Here is a 17,092-nt window from a genome sequence, read left to right on the forward strand (position 1 = left end):
CAGCATTATGCTGCCACCACCATGCTTCACCGTAGGGATGGTGCCAGGTTTCCTCCAGACGTGACACTTGGCATTCAGGCCAAAGTGCTCAATCTTGGTTTCATCAGACCAGAGAATCTTGTTTATCATGGTCTGAGAGTCTTTAGGTGCCTTTTGGCAAACTCCACGCTGGCTGTCATGTGCCTTTTACTGAGGAGTGGCTTCCGTCTGGCCACTCTACCATAAAGGCCTGATTGGTGGAGTGCTGCAAAGATGGTTGTCCTTCTGGAAGGTTCTCCCATCTCCACACAGGAACTCTGGAACTCTTTCAGAGTGACCATCGGGTTCTTGGCCATCTCCCTGACAAAGTCCCTTCTCCCCCAATTGCTCAGTTTTGCCGGGCAGCCAACTTCTTCCATTTAAGAATGATGGAGGCCACCGTGTTTTTGGGGATCTTCAATGCTGCAGAAATGTTTTTCTACCTTTCCCCAGATCTGTGCCTCGACACAATCCTGTCTCGGAGCTCTACGGACAAATCCTTCGACCTCATGGCTTGGTTTTTGCGCTGACGTGCACTATCAACTGTAGGACCTTATATAGACAGGTGTGTGCCTTTCCAAATCATGTCCAATAAATTTAATTTACCACAGGTGGACTCTATTCAAGTTGTAGAAACATCTCAAGGATGATCAATGGAAACAGGATACACCTGAACTCAATTTCGAGTCTCATAGCAATGGGTCTGAATACCTATGTAAATAAGGTATCTTTTTTACATTTTATTATTAGCAAAAATGTCTAAAAACCTGTTTTCATTTTGACATTATGGGGTAGTGTGTAGATTGATGAGGATTTGTATTTATTTAATCCATTTTAGAATAAGGCTGTAACGTAACAAAATGTGGAGAAAGTCAAGGGGTCTGAATACTTTCCGAATGCACTGTATTTATAAGGTTTATACCTGCAAATAAGTGGTAAATAAGGGGCTGTTTGAAAGGGGGCCATATAAACATGGCCTTACAGTGAGGGAACAAAGTATTTGATCCCCTGCAGTTTTTGTATGTTTGCCCACTGACAAAGACATGATCAGTCTATAATTTTAATGGTAGGTTTATTTGAACAGTGAGAGACAGAATAACAACAAAATATATCCAGAAAAACGCATGTCAAAAATGTTATAAATTGATTTGCATTTTAATGAGGGAAATAAGTATTTGACCCCCTCTCAATCAGAAAGATTTCTGGCTCCCAGGTGTCTTTTATACAGGTAACGAGCTGAGATTAGGAGCACACTCTTTAAAGGGAGTGCTCCAAATCTCAGTTTGTTATCTGTATAAAAGACACCTGTCCACAGAAGCAATCAATCAATCAGATTCCAAACTCTCCACCATGGCCAAGACCAAAGAGCGCTCCAAGGATGTCAGGGACAAGATTGTAGACCTACACCTGGAATGGGCTACAAGACCACCGCCAAGCAGCTTGGTGAGAAGGTGACAACAGTTGGTGCGATTATTCGCAAATGGAACAAACACAAAAGACATGTCAATCTCCATCGGCATGGGGCGCCATGCAAGATCTCACCTCGTGGAGTTGCAATGATCATGAGAACGGTAAGGAATCAGCCCAGAACTACACAGGAGGATCTTGTCAATGATCTCAAGGCAGCTGGGACCATAGTCACCAAGAAAACAATTGGTAACACACTACGCCGTGAAGGACTGAAATCCTGCAGCGCCCGCAAGGTCCCCCTGCTCAATAAAGCACATATACAGGCCCGTCTGAAGTTGCCAATGAACATCTGAATGATTCAGAGGAGAACTCAGTGAAAGTGTTGTGGTCAGATGATACCAAAATCGAGCTCTTTGGCATCAACTCAACTCGCCGTGTTTGGAGGAGGAGGAATGCTGCCTATGACCCCAAGAACACCATCCCCACCGTCAAACATGGAGGTGGAAACATTATGCTTTGGGGGTGTTTTTCTGCTAAGGGGACAGGACAACTTCACCGCATCAAAGGGACGATGGACGGGGCCATCGCCTTCCCTCAGCCAGGGCATTGAAAATGGGTCGTGGATGGGTATTCCAGCATGACAATGACCCAAAACACATGGCCAAGGCAACAAAGGAGTTGCTCAAGAAGAAGCACATTAAGGTCCTGGAGTGGCCTAGCCAGTCTCCAGACCTTAATCCAATAAAACATCTGTGGAGGGAGCTGAAGTTTTGAGTTGCCAAACGTCAGCCTCGAAACCTTAATGACTTGGAGAAGATCTGCAAAGAGGAGTGGAACAAAATCCCTCCTGAGATGTGTGCAAACCTGGTGGCCAACTACAAGAAACGTCTGACCTCTGTGATTGCCAACAAGGGTTTTGCCACCAAGTACTAAGTCATGTTTTGCAGAGGGGTCAAATACTTATTTCCCTCATTAAAATGCAAATCAATTGATAACATTTTTGACATGCGTTTTTCTGGATTTATTTTGTTGTTATTCTGTCTCTCACTGTTCAAATAAACCTACCATTAAAATTATAGACTGATCATGTCTTTGTCAATGGGCAAACGTACAAAATCAGCAGGGGATCAAATACTTTTTTCCCTCACTGTATATTTTAAGGTAAAATACCAAATCTTCTGTCTGAAATGGGTATTGGCTTCTCAATCTCCCCAAACAACATTCATTTTATACTCTGTAGCATGTACAGTATGTTCTCTGTACCATGACATTATTCCACCACCCCCTCAGTTGTTCTTTTGATTTTTGGGTTAATGGGTAATAGCATTGTAATGGGTGTTTTGAAGTGAATATGAGTTACATAAAATGCATTGTTTTATAGTCTGTAGTATGATGGAAAACAAATGTATAAAACAGACAAAGTATTAGGCTATTTCATTCTCAAATCACAGGTCTCATATCATCCGATTGTCCATCTGTGTTTAAAGGTGAATAAATGTAACTAAATGTACACTGTTTATTCTAGCTATTGTATGTAGTGAGTGCAGCTGCAGGTTGTGCAACCAGGCAATTTATGTGCAAATTTATGAACAAACAGACAATAACTCTATAATAATCTCCTCTCCTCTCCTCTCGTTGCCCACCTGTCGCTGACGTAGCCTCCGAGAACCTGTGTGAAGCAGTAGCCCCAGAAGAAGCTGCCCAGCACCATGCCTTGTTCCCTCTTGGTCCAGTTGAACTTCTCGGCCATGCTGACAGCACAGATGGGCATGGCCACGCGGGCACAGTACAGCAGACATGTCCCCAGCAGTAGCACCACCGTCCATACCCGGGCCAGGGGTCTGCGTAGCGGGTACAGGGAATGATTGTGTAGCAAAGACAATGGGGTGTGAGAGTGGGTGTGATATTCTCAGTAAAACCAACATATGTGTATTTATTTTGTTTAACTTAACCAACTAGGCATATTCACTTTACTTCAAACGTTTAAATTGTATCTGTGCTAAATTGTGTTAACTAGCTAGGTTAGGCCTACATCTCATGATATAAGTATTGGCTGAATCATTAGTTGACAAGACAAAGATAAGGCTATGATGGGATGCTAAGAAAATTCTATGAATGCCTGACTATCAGACTTCCTAGTAGCTTCGAAAGTCCCCAAAGCTGTGTGTGTGTACAGCTTAGTAAAAATAACCTGGAGACCACCAGCTACATTTCATATGGTTACATTATGGCTTCATTGTAGGCCTACACTTTGTATCCACTTTTAGAGTAGACTCAAAAGTATGAAACACAAAGCTACATTTGTGTGAGTCGAACTTTTTGTTTGCTTACGTCAAGGGAGAGAAAATGTTCTGAAAATTCCATTTGCCAATGCCAACTACTTTCAGTAACCTACAGAGGAGCTCGAATTATTTCTAATTTGCAACGTTATGGCATTTGCAAAATAAGGAACTAGCTAACACACCTCTCATATATTGTTCTGTTATTAAAAACATAACAAGAAAAGGTACGTAATTTCAATATCGTAGTTTTAGTCTTTGGGGAAAATGTGAGTTGGCTACTTAAAAAAATCTTCTTTAACTCACCTCGGCCAGTTCGTATTCTGTTCACTCCAATTCTTCTGATGGCCTCCAGCGTCCCCGATTTTGTCTGGGGGGGTTTCTTTGAGGCAGACCAAATCTGGACTAGAGTTCTTTCCATGTTTTTGCAGAATTGCCATTCAACAAGAGATGTTAATGTTTGAGATTTGCTTTTCCTGCACGTCGCAGTCCAGTAGGCTATGGAATGAGTGAGGAAAGCCGACAAAAAGAAACGCTTGGTCGATGTTCGCGCCGACGTTTACCGCGTATCCATAATTGTATTGCGGTGTGATAAGGTGACGAGCACGGGAGAATAAGGCCAGGTCGCCACAGAGGGGATCTGTTTTTTTTCCCCTGGCTCTTGCCTATAGCTTGAGGAGCGATGATAATCCACGTGTCCGTTTTCTTTTCCAGACACGCAGTTCTTCCTGCCAACGGTATTTTACATCAGGAAGTAGGCTAAAGAAGTGACTCAGTCCCTATGAAAACCAGTTTGAATTTCGTCAGAAAGAAAATGCACTTTCTTTTTCCACCCGCGGTATCGCTGCCTAGTATCTCCAACCGATATAGGCGCTCGCGCTCCATAATGACTGTGCAATATTCTAGAAATTCTATGCTACATAACCTGGATGATAACTATGGAAGCCCGTTCCCGCCACCACCCCCAAAAAAATTCTGACTAGGAGTTATGAAATAGTAAGTAATAATTATGACATAGTAAGTAATAATTATGACATAGTAAGTAATAATTATGACAACCTAGTAAATCATTATCATGAAATTGTAAATCATAATGAGATAGTAGGCCAAATCATGATTATGAGATAGTAAATCATGATTATGAAATAATATTGAGATAAGAAGTCATAATTATGAGATATTATACAACCATGGGTGGGTCTAATCCTGAATGCTGATTGGTTAAAACTGCATTCCAGCCGGTGTCTATTCCACCAGTTATTTACTCTGTTCCATCTGACTGCGCAATCCACTGTCTCATCAGCCCAGCCAGGCAATTTATAAACTTGATCTCCCCTATAAAAAGCATCTAGACATTCTCACATTTCTTTTAGCCTAATATTTAGTTTTCAACAGCGGAGATTTGTATAAACCTTGCTCTCTATCTCTCCGACATTTGCAACATTGTTTCAATATTCAAATTCGATCTCCAGCTGTCCCATAATAATGTTGAACGTGTCGGGAGTCGGGATGAGACAGACAGGCAGCTTTTCTCAGCCGGTTGAAATCATGAATCAGCATTATTTTTATGGGTATATACAAAGAACTACCAATAGAAAACAGGTAAAACGAAACAAAGTGCAGCTAGTTTGCTGTCTTTCCAGCTTCAGTTTGAAGTGATTGTGTTAGCTATGTTGTTAGCTAGCTCCTCTGAACAACAGCGTCCTGACGAGAGAGCACATTTTCTACGCCAGGCAAATTCACGCATCATTTGCTCATTGTTATGGATGTATCCAAATAAATGTCACTAGAAAACAGCTTAAACAAACGCAAATGCAGCTACTTTGCTGTTATTCTGGCTGCGCTGTTTGACGTGACTGTAAGTTAGCCGTAGTTGGCTAGCTAGCAAGCAAGGGATAAAAACATTGCCAGCCACTATGGCAATGGAACATTTAGAATGAACGACTGGATCGCGCCCATAAATACAAAACAAAAAGACTGAACGACTGCCAACCGAACTGATATAACGAACGAATGACCAGCCGTCTTGGGTAGCAACCCTAGATTTGTGTTGAAACTATATCTTGTAGATGGATGAAATAGTATGAATAAATTAATAAAAATAAAAATAAATTAAATGAAAATATGTAAATCATTACTTCAATATGTTGGTAACCCGTTGTATAAAAGTCATAATGCCCTCGAAGCCGGTGTTTGGAGGATATATTGGCACGGTTTGCCAGCCCTCGACAAACAACACCCGTGCCAACATATCCTCCAAACACTGGCTTCTCGGGCATTATCACTTAAGTAACTCATTATAATGAGATAGTAAGTCATTATTATGAGATAGTAAGTCTGGATCATGGACGTTGAATAGTTCTGCAGGTCGACCCCTTTTAAAGGGTCAATCTGGGATTCAAACAATAAAGCATCTTCCCCACCACTTTACTTGGTAAACAGCTGAGGAATGGGGCAGGAGAAATGTAACCACTCAAATACATAGACACAGTGTGTGTGTTTAGAATTAGATTATTTACAAACAATGGAGTAAAACAAGCATATATTTTGGGTTGATGGAGTAAGACCGCTGCTCATGAGGCATTTCTAAGTTACATTCTTCAAGAATCAATGGCTATATATGAATAATTTAAAAGTAAAAAAAATGGATGTACCATTCCCAGATTGCCCCTTTAATGGATTCAATTGAGTTAATGAATTACCATAAAACATCTATTAAACGCAGTCTCAAATAGCAGCCTCTCTCTTTTAATAGCAGAGCAACAGCACACATTTCAGCAAATAAACGCCTGTTTCAAATAAACACGGTCTAAATTAATCATTTACGAGGTTTACATGAACTTCCATGAATTGTTTACAAGGTTAATGTTTGATTTGTTATATTAAATAATTCAGTAATGATTTTAAAAAATGGCAATCATCCATTTTTATCGCCAGTAAGAGAAACTGCTAGCCATTGGCTGCTAACAGCTGAGAAATCCTAGCTAACTAGCAACTACAAAAACATTCAAGAATTTCGGGAGTACAGACCCTAGAAATCGTCCGGTCGCCCTCTAGCGATAGCAGTAAGAACTGCCGAAAATGCACAGTCAAAGTGGAGAATAATTCTGTCAATAGAGGCATACTAAGACAAAAGAAACGTGACACTGTGTAAATGATAACACATTAGTGCAGGCAATGTAGACATTTATTAAAATGCTGGAAGTGAATGCTGGAATTAAACAGTTAACAATGCAAATGAGCAAAAGCTGTGTTCAGTGATTTAAGGAAATAAACGCCCGGAGCTATTAATTGAAGTTTTACAGTAATTAATTAAATCTGATGTTAACCAGATGTCATCAAACAGGCACCAACTCACGTCAACAAAACTCTCCAATCCATTAATATGGAACAATATCACCACAAACTCTCTCTTGCTCTCTCACACACACAGTGTGATTGGCTATAGGATATACATAAGGTTATCCTTGAAAGTTGAGGCTGGCCTGATGCAAAGTGCACATTGGATTCATGTGATACAGATCGCCTAAACGTATCTCATAATAATGACTTACTATCACATGATGACTTCTCATAATTATGACTTACGTATCTCATAATAATGACTCATTATTATGACATACTAATTCATAACACATAGTCAGATATTTTTTGGGGGGGGTGGCCAGAACAAGCTTCCATAAATACCTGATTGGATTGGACAGCAAAACTGAGCAGGGTCCATAGGAGAAAAAAAAAAACTATATAGCCGGCTACTACAGAATGTTTGTCTATAATGGCCATATCATCCTAAATTTCGTAGGCCTACCACTTACGGGATGGATGCACTCCCCTGCCCTTGGCAAAAGCATGTCTGATGGTCCTCTGTTGCGATGTGGTTGGTGTTGTCATCCTTCATAGGACAGCCAGGGATGCTGCGGAACATCTTCACTGAGTTGGCTCCTCTGCCTAGGCTGGATGAGGTACCAAGCATAGGTAACGTTATAAAATAACCTGCAATCAGATGGGGGGAAAAAAGTGAGATTCCTGCACATGTTGGTGTCTAAAACGAATTTTCTTACTTGTTCCATCCTCTCATAAAGTAAGTTATCAGTTACTAGCATGTTGATGACAATAACACACACTATATCATCACACATCATTACATATTTTTTGTTGCAAATATAATTAACAACAACCTAGGCATATCAAGTGTTCCAAAAGAGTATTTTATTCCATACATGTAAATAATCTGGTTGCAAAACAGCCACCAAGAACTGAGTGGATGTCTCTGTATGTATTCACATTATTGTCTTGTTTGTTCAAGATAACACAGGATGAAAACTAAAGTTGTAATAAAACTCTGACAAAGATACAGGGCATTGGCAGCTTAGAAGCATTCACCATCAGTACCCAGAAGCTTTGGCCCCTATCCTATAGCATTAATTAAACTGAAATGTGCATGTTTTTGTTCAGAAAAATAAAATAATTGGGACAGTGGACCACAGCAATGGGAACCAATTGTTCTACCCAACACCACACCTTCATTCATTTCTGTTCTAGGTTGACACATTATAGTCCCGAGAGCCTAATTTAGGCTTTAACACACCCTCCATATGCAAAGATTGCTAACTTTCCCTGCCAGTAGACAGAAAAAAATAGTGTAACTGTAAAATATGTAACCATCTATTGCAGACATGAAACAAAAGTCTATAATTTTACTTCATTAAAATACAAGGGTTTATATTTCAGATATTGAAGTTTCGACAGCAAGTCACTTTAAAATACAAACCATCCAGTTTGCACAGTCCATGTTATCAAAGTCTCACAAAAAGCAACCCACACAAAAAAAGAAAAAAAGTAGTATGAGTCAGTCTCTGTTGGAGTATAAATACATAGGATGGGAGTAGGTGAGTCCATTTAGTTTCCCACGGCACACATAGCCTGGTGTATGGTCACTTTGGGTCCTCGATCGTGCCCTTGCTGAGGTCTGTCATTTTGGGGTACTTGACTTTCTTTTGGTCAAGTTCGTTCTGAGCCCACAGGAGCAGTTTGAGGAGCTTGGCCAGTTTGGGCGTTGACTCTCTGTTCTCGTAGTCCAGCACAGACTGGTTCACTTCACTCCATACCTTCAGGAAGCACACAGTGGACAGGAAGAACATGAAATCAGCATAATGTAGTCAAAAGATCACATACTGATTTTTTTTATTTTTATATATATATATATATATATATATATATATATATATATATATATATATATATATATATATATATATATATATATATATATATATATATATATATATATATATATATATATATATATATAAAATAGTAGTAGAAACTTGCAATTACAGAGCAATATGTTATCTATTTCTAGATTATGATATGTGACATTAAAGCCTCACCTTCTGCCTCTGCATCGTGTTGAGGAGGTCTCCGAAGGGTGACTCCTCAGGGTTGTCGAAGGCCAGCAGGGCCAGGGTTCTCTCCATCTCTGTCAGACACTCTCTGCTCTCCTCACCCTGCTCTGCCAGCTGGGACTGAGCAAACTCTAGTGCTGCCTCAGTCTCCCTCAGACGGATCAGCTCAATCAGGTGCTGCTGCTGCAGAGGGGAAGAGCAGTATGAGGGGACGGTCAGAGGAGGAAGATGAGGAGAAGAAGATGGACAAAAAAAAGGATAGTGAGAGGAACAGATGGCATAGAATAAAGGGAACACTGCACATAAAATAAGACTGACAGAAGAATAAAGGGAGAGGCAATCTGCTTTTTACCTGTAGGTGAAAGTACAGGTAGCGGTTTGTGTCAAGCAGTTCTGGGTGCAGGCTATTGATGAGTGCAATGGCCTCCTGTATCTGTCCCTTCAGGATCATCTCCCGGATCTTTATCCTCTCGTCCAGAGAATCCAGGTCCACACTGGGCTCAATCCCAGACTCCATACGGAACTTCTCAGCTGCCTCCTTAAACCCCTCTGTTAATAACAAAGACATACAATTATCTGTTTAGAGAACCGTTTTTGTGTACCTGGTATTTCTTGGTATGCCTGTGTTTGTGTGTGTGCATGGTTTACTGTACCGGTCACCAGGTAGTTCACGGTATGTGTGTGTTTTACTGTACCTGTCACCAAGTAGTTCATGATGAGCCTGTTCATGTCAGCTCTCTGAATGTGGACATTGTTGAGCTTTTCCATCCACTCCTCTCTCGTTATCTCCTCTGGCTTTTCAGCATAACTCATCATGAATTGTCCTGCAAAAACATGTTTTTCCTGATGATCATTGCCATGTTCATTGTAATTTCGCTAATAAAACTAAAGGCTGAATGTTTAACGTTGCAGTTAGTGGGTGTGTCAGCTGTACTGTAACATTACAGTGCGTTATTTCGGTTAAACTTATCATAGCACATAGAAGCCAGGTTAAACTAGAATAACGGCCATGTTGTAAAATTGTTGTATGAGATTGCCATGGACATCATTTTAACGTCAATAACGTCTTCGTAAATAAAGTTGGCGAGCTGAGTGAGTGTCATTTTGGTATAAGCCGGAAACATAATACTGCGGCCTTCGATGAAAACCACAACATTGAAGCCTGGCTGAAATTCGGCCACTATCAAGCAAAACAACGCCATCTATTTGCCCTCAATGAATTTGTATCAGACAGAAATAAGCACAGGGTCAGTTTAGGAACGCAAATATCTATTTGTACGAATCAACTGTGTTTTGGTAAAGGAAATATATTATTTTAAATACTGTACCTGATATTTCCTCCTACTCTTCAGCGTTAGCAATCAAGATAACACAGGAAAACTCGCGAGACTTCGTCATGAAGCCCATGAACGTGGGATTTCATTGATTCCCAAAAAATGATTGGTTACGGACTGCCATGACGCTTTGGTCATGTGATAAGAATTGTGCCTTTGCTGGGTTTTTTTTTTTTCAGTATCCGGAAGCAGAAGCAATGGGTGAGTTCAAAATTCACATTAGAATACACATTTACTTCATTGATCTAACATGCAAAAACTGTCTGACAATAGTCACAATATCATATAATATTATCACACGATGCAGAGGTAATTGTTGTGTATTATAATATACGAAACCATAGTTGGCAGCACCTGCCACATGTAGCCAGCTGCCACATGTGGGAATGAAATTGATTATATGAAAATGGATAGCTAGTGGGTTAGCGATATGTCAGCTTACCAAAGCTCTCTTTTAGTGTCCATGTAGGATACATGATTGTTGTAAGGTGTTCGTTTGGCTTCAGTCCTCTCCTCTTGACAGCTTCTTTCCCTCCACGCCTCTGTGATGCTGTGAGTACGCCAGATAATAATCATTCAGCCCTCGCAATCACAGACCTCTAGCTGTTCTAGCTACAGATTGTACGCCAGATATGTGATAACTATGTTTCCATTACTGGGCGTTACAGGTTAGCTTATACAAAATGCTCCCGAATTTATTTTCCAATCGTTCCGACCAGCAAAATAAAGTTCTGAACCGGTTCAAAACCCCCCCCAAAAACCCATCTTATATCATACCTTTCAGTTCCATTTTTTACCTGTGAAATCAACATTCTGTTTACATTTAGCTCATTAAATTACTCCACCAATCAGTGTGGAGCAGCTTGCTATAGACCGGGCAAGCTAGTTGTTTACATGCTTGATGGACAAACAAGTGTAGGGCGCAAGATGCGACTGAAATGTTGCTGGTGGGGAGAGAGAGGGACAAACGAGTGTAGTAACGGATATGGGCAATTATGATCTTGGTATTTATTTTGTAATTATCCATGATCGGAAACAAAGTTATTTTCAGGTGCCAGCAAGCATCTTTCTCATGTCAGTCAGTCAGTTTCTAAACCATACTGTCCTGCCTTTGAGTCAGTCATGTGCATTGTCTAAATGACTAGTTTCACTATCTGTAAAGAGAAGGGTGAGCTGTACGTTGATCCTACTGCTCTGATTGGATAGAGTGAAGCTGTTTCACCCGATCACTTTTCCTCGCATGTTTTCGGTAGATTGCTGCTGCTGCCTATTACTATGATAAATCACATGGCGAGGACGTTTGCTATTAAGCTATCAATGTGCATAATATCTAACAAGTGGGACAAGGGTAGGGAATGGTGTTTTTTTTTTTTTTTTACGCAAATGCGCATTCTGACTGAGTGACAGCAAACTTGGCTGCCAGCTGCAAATTGAGGACACAGACACCACTCCGCGTGGTGCTCCTAATCTGCAGATTTTTTTTGCAGTGAGAACGTGCAGGGAGGTATTTTGCCAACATCTATTCAGGCATATTAAAACACTTCTGTTTTTTCCGATCATGAGTATCATTCGATCCGACTGTTAACTGTCGATTTACAGATACGATTACGAATAAGAGTATGGCCATGTATGCACACCCCTAGTAGACATTGAGGAGGTTTGGCTTGAAGAGCTTAGCATCATGATATGACGTGCATTATGTGTTTAGGATATTAGTAGTAGGCCTATCATTCCTACTTCACTGTATTACATAATTATATACTAGGTAGTTGCCTATTGAGGAGTGGCTAATATGGGGGAACTTTGAACGTCCAAATGTTGGCTCAACGCCCTGGACCAGAGCTAATAACAAGCTTGTGTGTGCAGTGGCACCAGAATTCAAAACACCTCTTACCTTTTTGTTGTTAATAAATCGGATGTGAAACGTAATAACTAATTGTGTCATTAACTAGACTAGTGTAGTGTCTTAGAGTCTGTGATTGTGCTGACATTTGCAAATGGTGTAACAGATGAACTTTACTCTGCTTGCTGAAACATCTGGAAAGCATTACTAAATTCCTGGAAAAAAGGATATGGGAAGATATGTAGGAAAGCCAGGGATTGGGTATTAAAATCACGCCATACTATGTCATATAGGATATAAATACCATGTCTTGAACAAGGGGGAGATAGAATAGCGAATTACAGAATTGGCTCCTGCTGTTCTTCAGATATCTGCAGGTATCTGTAAATCTGATGCTGAAACTCTTTGTTATAATAAACCTTTATAAACAAAGTACAGTGTCGGCGGACTTCTTATCATCACGGCATTATCAGCAAAGTTTGTTTTGGACACCACATTAATGGCGACGAGGTTGTTTTTTTTTGGGACGTGATATGTCTTTTCTCTGCATTCCATTCCTGGGCTACAAAGTGACTCCCGCTCAAGAAGCCGGCAGATAAGGTGAGCTTAATCACAAACATTGGGCGCTGGTCGTTTTTGTGAGTCCAGAGTGTGTGCGTTCAGATGTACCGTCAAATTACTTGTGCGTGCGTTTTGCTGGTTTTTGCTGTGTGATGGGAATTCCGTTCTATATTTTCTAAATTAGTTTGCGTTGAGAACAACGCAAAAAGTGGGGAGTGTCTATAGGGCACACCGATAGGGCACACATATATTTGGCTTTAATAAAAGTAAAGGAGTGTCCAGGAAAATTATGAAGAAATAAGGCCAGGAATAAAGAAAGTATACTTTTAGGACGCCGTTAATTTAAGGAAGCCCTTGAAAACAAGGCATCAATATGATGGGCCATAAATCTTATTAGAGTTATTAGATTAACTCTCAAGTCAGTTCTGGGAACTGCAGGTTGTAGAAGATATATTCAATTGTATGTTACCGCTCAGAATCTATTTGACGAAGTATTTGTCTGAAGTAATCCTCTCTTTTGAATGTCTACAACCTGAAGGTAGCAGAAATTTAGGATGGAATATAAAGGAAAATAGGAACGGCGGTAAGCATGCTTTGTATAAACGGATCCTGTGTGTACGAGAAAACGGAGCCTGTGTGTGTGTGTGTGTGTGTGTGAAACAGAGAGAGTGAGTGGCTGCGTGTCTGAACAGGTCTCTGATGAGTTCCAGCTGTGTGTCGACTCATGTTAAAATAAGATCTATGTTAGAGATTTATACATATATATATGTGTTTTGGTTGAGAACAGGGATTTTTGTTTTCATAAGAAGTTAACATTTTACATTTTAGTCATTTAGCAGACGCTCTTATCCAGAGCGACTTACAGGAGCAATTAGGGTTAAGTGCCTTGCTCAAGGGCACATTTACGTCATTTAGCAGACGCTCTTATCCAGAGCGACTACAAATTGGTGCATTCACCCTATAGCCAGTGGGATAACCACTTTACAATTATACTATTTTTTTTTTTTGTGGGGGGGGGGGGTAGAAGGAATACTTTATCCTATCCCAGGTGTTCCTTAAAGAGGTGGGGTTTCAAATGTCTCCGGAAGGTGGTGAGTGACTCCGCTGTCCTGGCGTCGTGAGGGAGCTTGTTCCACCATTGGGGTGCCAGAGCAGCGAACAGCTTTGACTGGGCTGAGCGGGAACTATGCTTCCGCAGAGGAAGGGGAGCCAGCAGGCCAGAGGTGGATGAACGCAATGCCCTCGCCTGGGTGTAGGGACTGATCAGAGCCTGAAGGTACGGAGGTGCCGTTCCCCTCACTGCTCCATAGGCAAGCACCATGGTCTTGTAACGGATGCGAGCTTCAACTGGAAGCCAGTGGAGTGTGCGGAGGAGGGGGGTGACGTGAGAGAACTTGGGAAGGTTGAACACCAGATGGGCTGCAGCATTCTGGATGAGTTGTAGGGGTTTAATGGCACAGGCAGGGAGCCCAGCCAACAGCGAGTTGCAGTAATCCAGACGGGAGATGACAAGTGCCTGGATTAGGACCTGTGCCGCTTCCTGTGTAAGGCAGGGTCGTACTCTCCGAATGTTGTAGAGCATGAACCTGCAGGATCGGGTCACCGCCTTGATGTTGGCGGAGAACGACAGGGTGTTGTCCAGGGTCACGCCAAGGCTCTTCGCACTCTGGGAGGAGGACACAACGGAGTTGTCAACCGTGATGGCGAGATCATGGAACGGGCAGTCCTTCCCCGGGAGGAAGAGCAGCTCCGTCTTGCCAGGGTTCAGCTTGAGGTGGTGATCCGTCATCCATACTGATATGTCGGCCAGACATGCAGAGATGCGATTCGCCACCTGGTTATCAGAAGGGGGAAAGGAGAAGATTAGTTGTGTATCGTCAGCGTAGCAATGATAGGAGAGGCCATGTGAGGATATGACAGAGCCAAGTGACTTGGTGTATAGGGAGAAAAGGAGAGGGCCTAGAACTGAGCCCTGGGGGACACCAGTGGTGAGAGCACGTGGTGCGGAGACAGCTTCTCGCCACGCCACTTGGTAGGAGCGACCGGTCAGGTAGGACGCAATCCAGGAGTGAGCCGCGCCGGAGATGCCCAGCTCGGAGAGGGTGGAGAGGAGGATCTGATGGTTCACTGTATCAAAGGCAGCAGACAGGTCTAGAAGGACAAGAGCAGAGGAGAGAGAGTTAGCTTTAGCAGTGCGGAGAGCCTCCGTGACACAGAGAAGAGCAGTCTCAGTTGAATGACCAGTCCTGAAACCTGACTGGTTTGGATCAAGAAGGTCATTCTGAGAGAGATAGCAAGAGAGTTGGCTAAAGACGGCACGCTCAATAGTTTTGGAAAGAAAATAAAGAAGGGATACTGGTCTGTAGTTGTTGACATCAGTGGGATCGAGTGTTGGTTTTTTGAGAAGGGGTGCAACTCTCGCTCTCTTGAAGACGGAAGGGACATGGCCAGCGGTCAAGGATGAGTTGATCAGCGAGGTGAGGTAGGGGAGAAGGTCACCGGAGATGGTCTGGAGAAGAGAGGGGATGGGGTCAAGCGGGCAGGTTGTTGGGCGGCCTGCAGTCACTAGTCGCAAGATTTTATCTGGAGAGAGAGGGGAGAAAGAAGTCAAAGCATAGGGTAGGGCAGTGTGAGCAGGACCAGCAGTGTCATTAGACTTAACAAACGAGGATCGGATGTCGTCAACCTTCTTTTCAAAGTGGTTGACAAAGTCATCCACAGAGAGGGAGGAGGGGGGGGGGGATTCAGCAGTGAGGAGAATGTGGCAAAGAGCTTCCTAGGGTTAGAGGCAGATGCTTGGAATTTAGAGTGGTAGAAAGTGGCCTTAGCAGCAGAAACAGATGAAGAAAATGTAGAGAGGAGGGAGTGAAAAGATGCCAGGTTGGCAGGGAGTTTAGTTTTCTTCCATTTCCGCTCAGCTGCCCAGAGCTCTGTTCTGTGAGCTCGCAATGAGTCATCAAGCCACAGAGCTGGAGGGGAGGACCGAGCCGGCCGGGAGGATAGGGGACACAGGGAGTCAAAGGATGCAGAAAGGGAGGAGAGGAGGGTTGAGGAGGCAGAATCAGGAGATTGGAGGGAGAAGGATTGAGCAGAGGGAAGAGATGATAGGATGGAAGAGGAGAGAGTAGTGGGAGAGCGAGAGCGAAGGTTGCGGCGGCGCGTTACCATCTGTGTAGGGGCAGAGTGAGTAGTGTTGGAGGAGAGCGAGAGAGAAAAGGATACAAAGTAGTGGTCGGAGACATGGAGGGGAGTTGCAGTGAGATTATTAGAAGAGCAACATCTAGTAAAGATGAAGTCAAGCGTATTGCCTGCCTTGTGAGTGGGGGGGGATGGTGAGAGGGTGAGGTCAAAAGAGGAGAGGAGTGGAAAGAAGGAGGCAGAGAGAAATGAGTCAAATGTAGACGTGGGGAGGTTGAAATCCCCCAAGACTGTGAAGGGTGAGCCATCCTCAGGAAAGGAACTTATCAAGGCGTCAAGCTCATTGATGAACTCTCCAAGGGAACCTGGAGGGCGATAGATGACAAGGATATTAAGCTTAAATGGGCTAGTGACTGTGACAGCGTGGAATTCAAATGAGGAGATAGACAGATGGGTTAGGGGAAAAATTGAGAATGACCACTTGGGAGAGATGAGGATTCCTGTGCCACCACCCCTCTGACCAGATGCTCTCGGGGTATGCGAGAACACATGGTCAGACGAGGAGAGAGCAGTAGGAGTAGCAGTGTTTTCAGTGGTAATCCATGTTTCCGTCAGTGCCAGGAAGTCGAGGGACTGGAGGGTGGCATAGGCTGGGATGAAGTCAGCCTTGTTGGCGGCAGAACGGCTGTTCCAGAGGCTGCCTGAGACCTGGAACTCCAGGTGTGTGGTGCGTGCAGGGACCACCAGGTTAGGGAGGCAGCAGCCACGCGGTGTGAGGCGTTTGTGTAGCCTGTGCGGAGAGGAGAGAACAGGGATAGGCAGAGGCATAGTTGACAGGCTGCAGCAGATGGCTACAATAATGCAGAGGAGATCGGGATGAAATGAACTAAACATCAGGGAAAGGAGAGAGCAGGCCTCCCTCACCAAAAAAAAAATATATATATAACTCTCCCAACTTCCACCTCAGAAACTATAATTGTTTCACTGAACCACCCGAGTAAAACTCTCCCAACTTCCACTTTAGAAATTAGAATTGTTATAAACTACAGCAGACTGTTATCAGTAGCTGTAATTAAGTACAGCAGCTACCAACCACCTAACGTT

General features: G+C 42.7%; 1 protein-coding gene and 1 pseudogene across 2 annotated transcripts in view; one reads left to right on the forward strand and one right to left on the reverse strand.

Moving 5' to 3' along the window:
- Positions 1–3,076: 3,076 nt before the first annotated feature.
- The window catches only part of LOC311148351 (small ribosomal subunit protein uS12-like), a 43,792-nt pseudogene continuing 29,776 nt past the window's right edge, over positions 3,077–17,092 (forward strand). Inside the window, exon 1 of the transcript XR_014615624.1 lies at positions 3,077–3,328. The product of XR_014615624.1 is annotated as a small ribosomal subunit protein uS12-like (transcript). The remainder of the gene's footprint in view (positions 3,329–17,092) is intronic.
- LOC311148350 (glucose-induced degradation protein 8-B homolog) lies at positions 7,897–10,485 on the reverse strand. The gene is made up of 5 exons (XM_084185288.1): positions 10,441–10,485; positions 9,808–9,936; positions 9,465–9,661; positions 9,098–9,295; positions 7,897–8,815 (listed from the first exon to the last, which is right to left on the reverse strand). The coding sequence occupies exons 2-5, from the start codon at positions 9,926–9,928 to the stop codon at positions 8,642–8,644; spliced, it is 690 nt and encodes a 229-aa protein (XP_084041414.1). The 5' UTR covers positions 9,929–9,936; positions 10,441–10,485; the 3' UTR covers positions 7,897–8,641.

This window comes from Coregonus lavaretus (assembly GCF_964263955.1).
Source record: "Coregonus lavaretus genome assembly, chromosome: 20".
NCBI lineage: Eukaryota > Metazoa > Chordata > Actinopteri > Salmoniformes > Salmonidae > Coregonus > Coregonus lavaretus.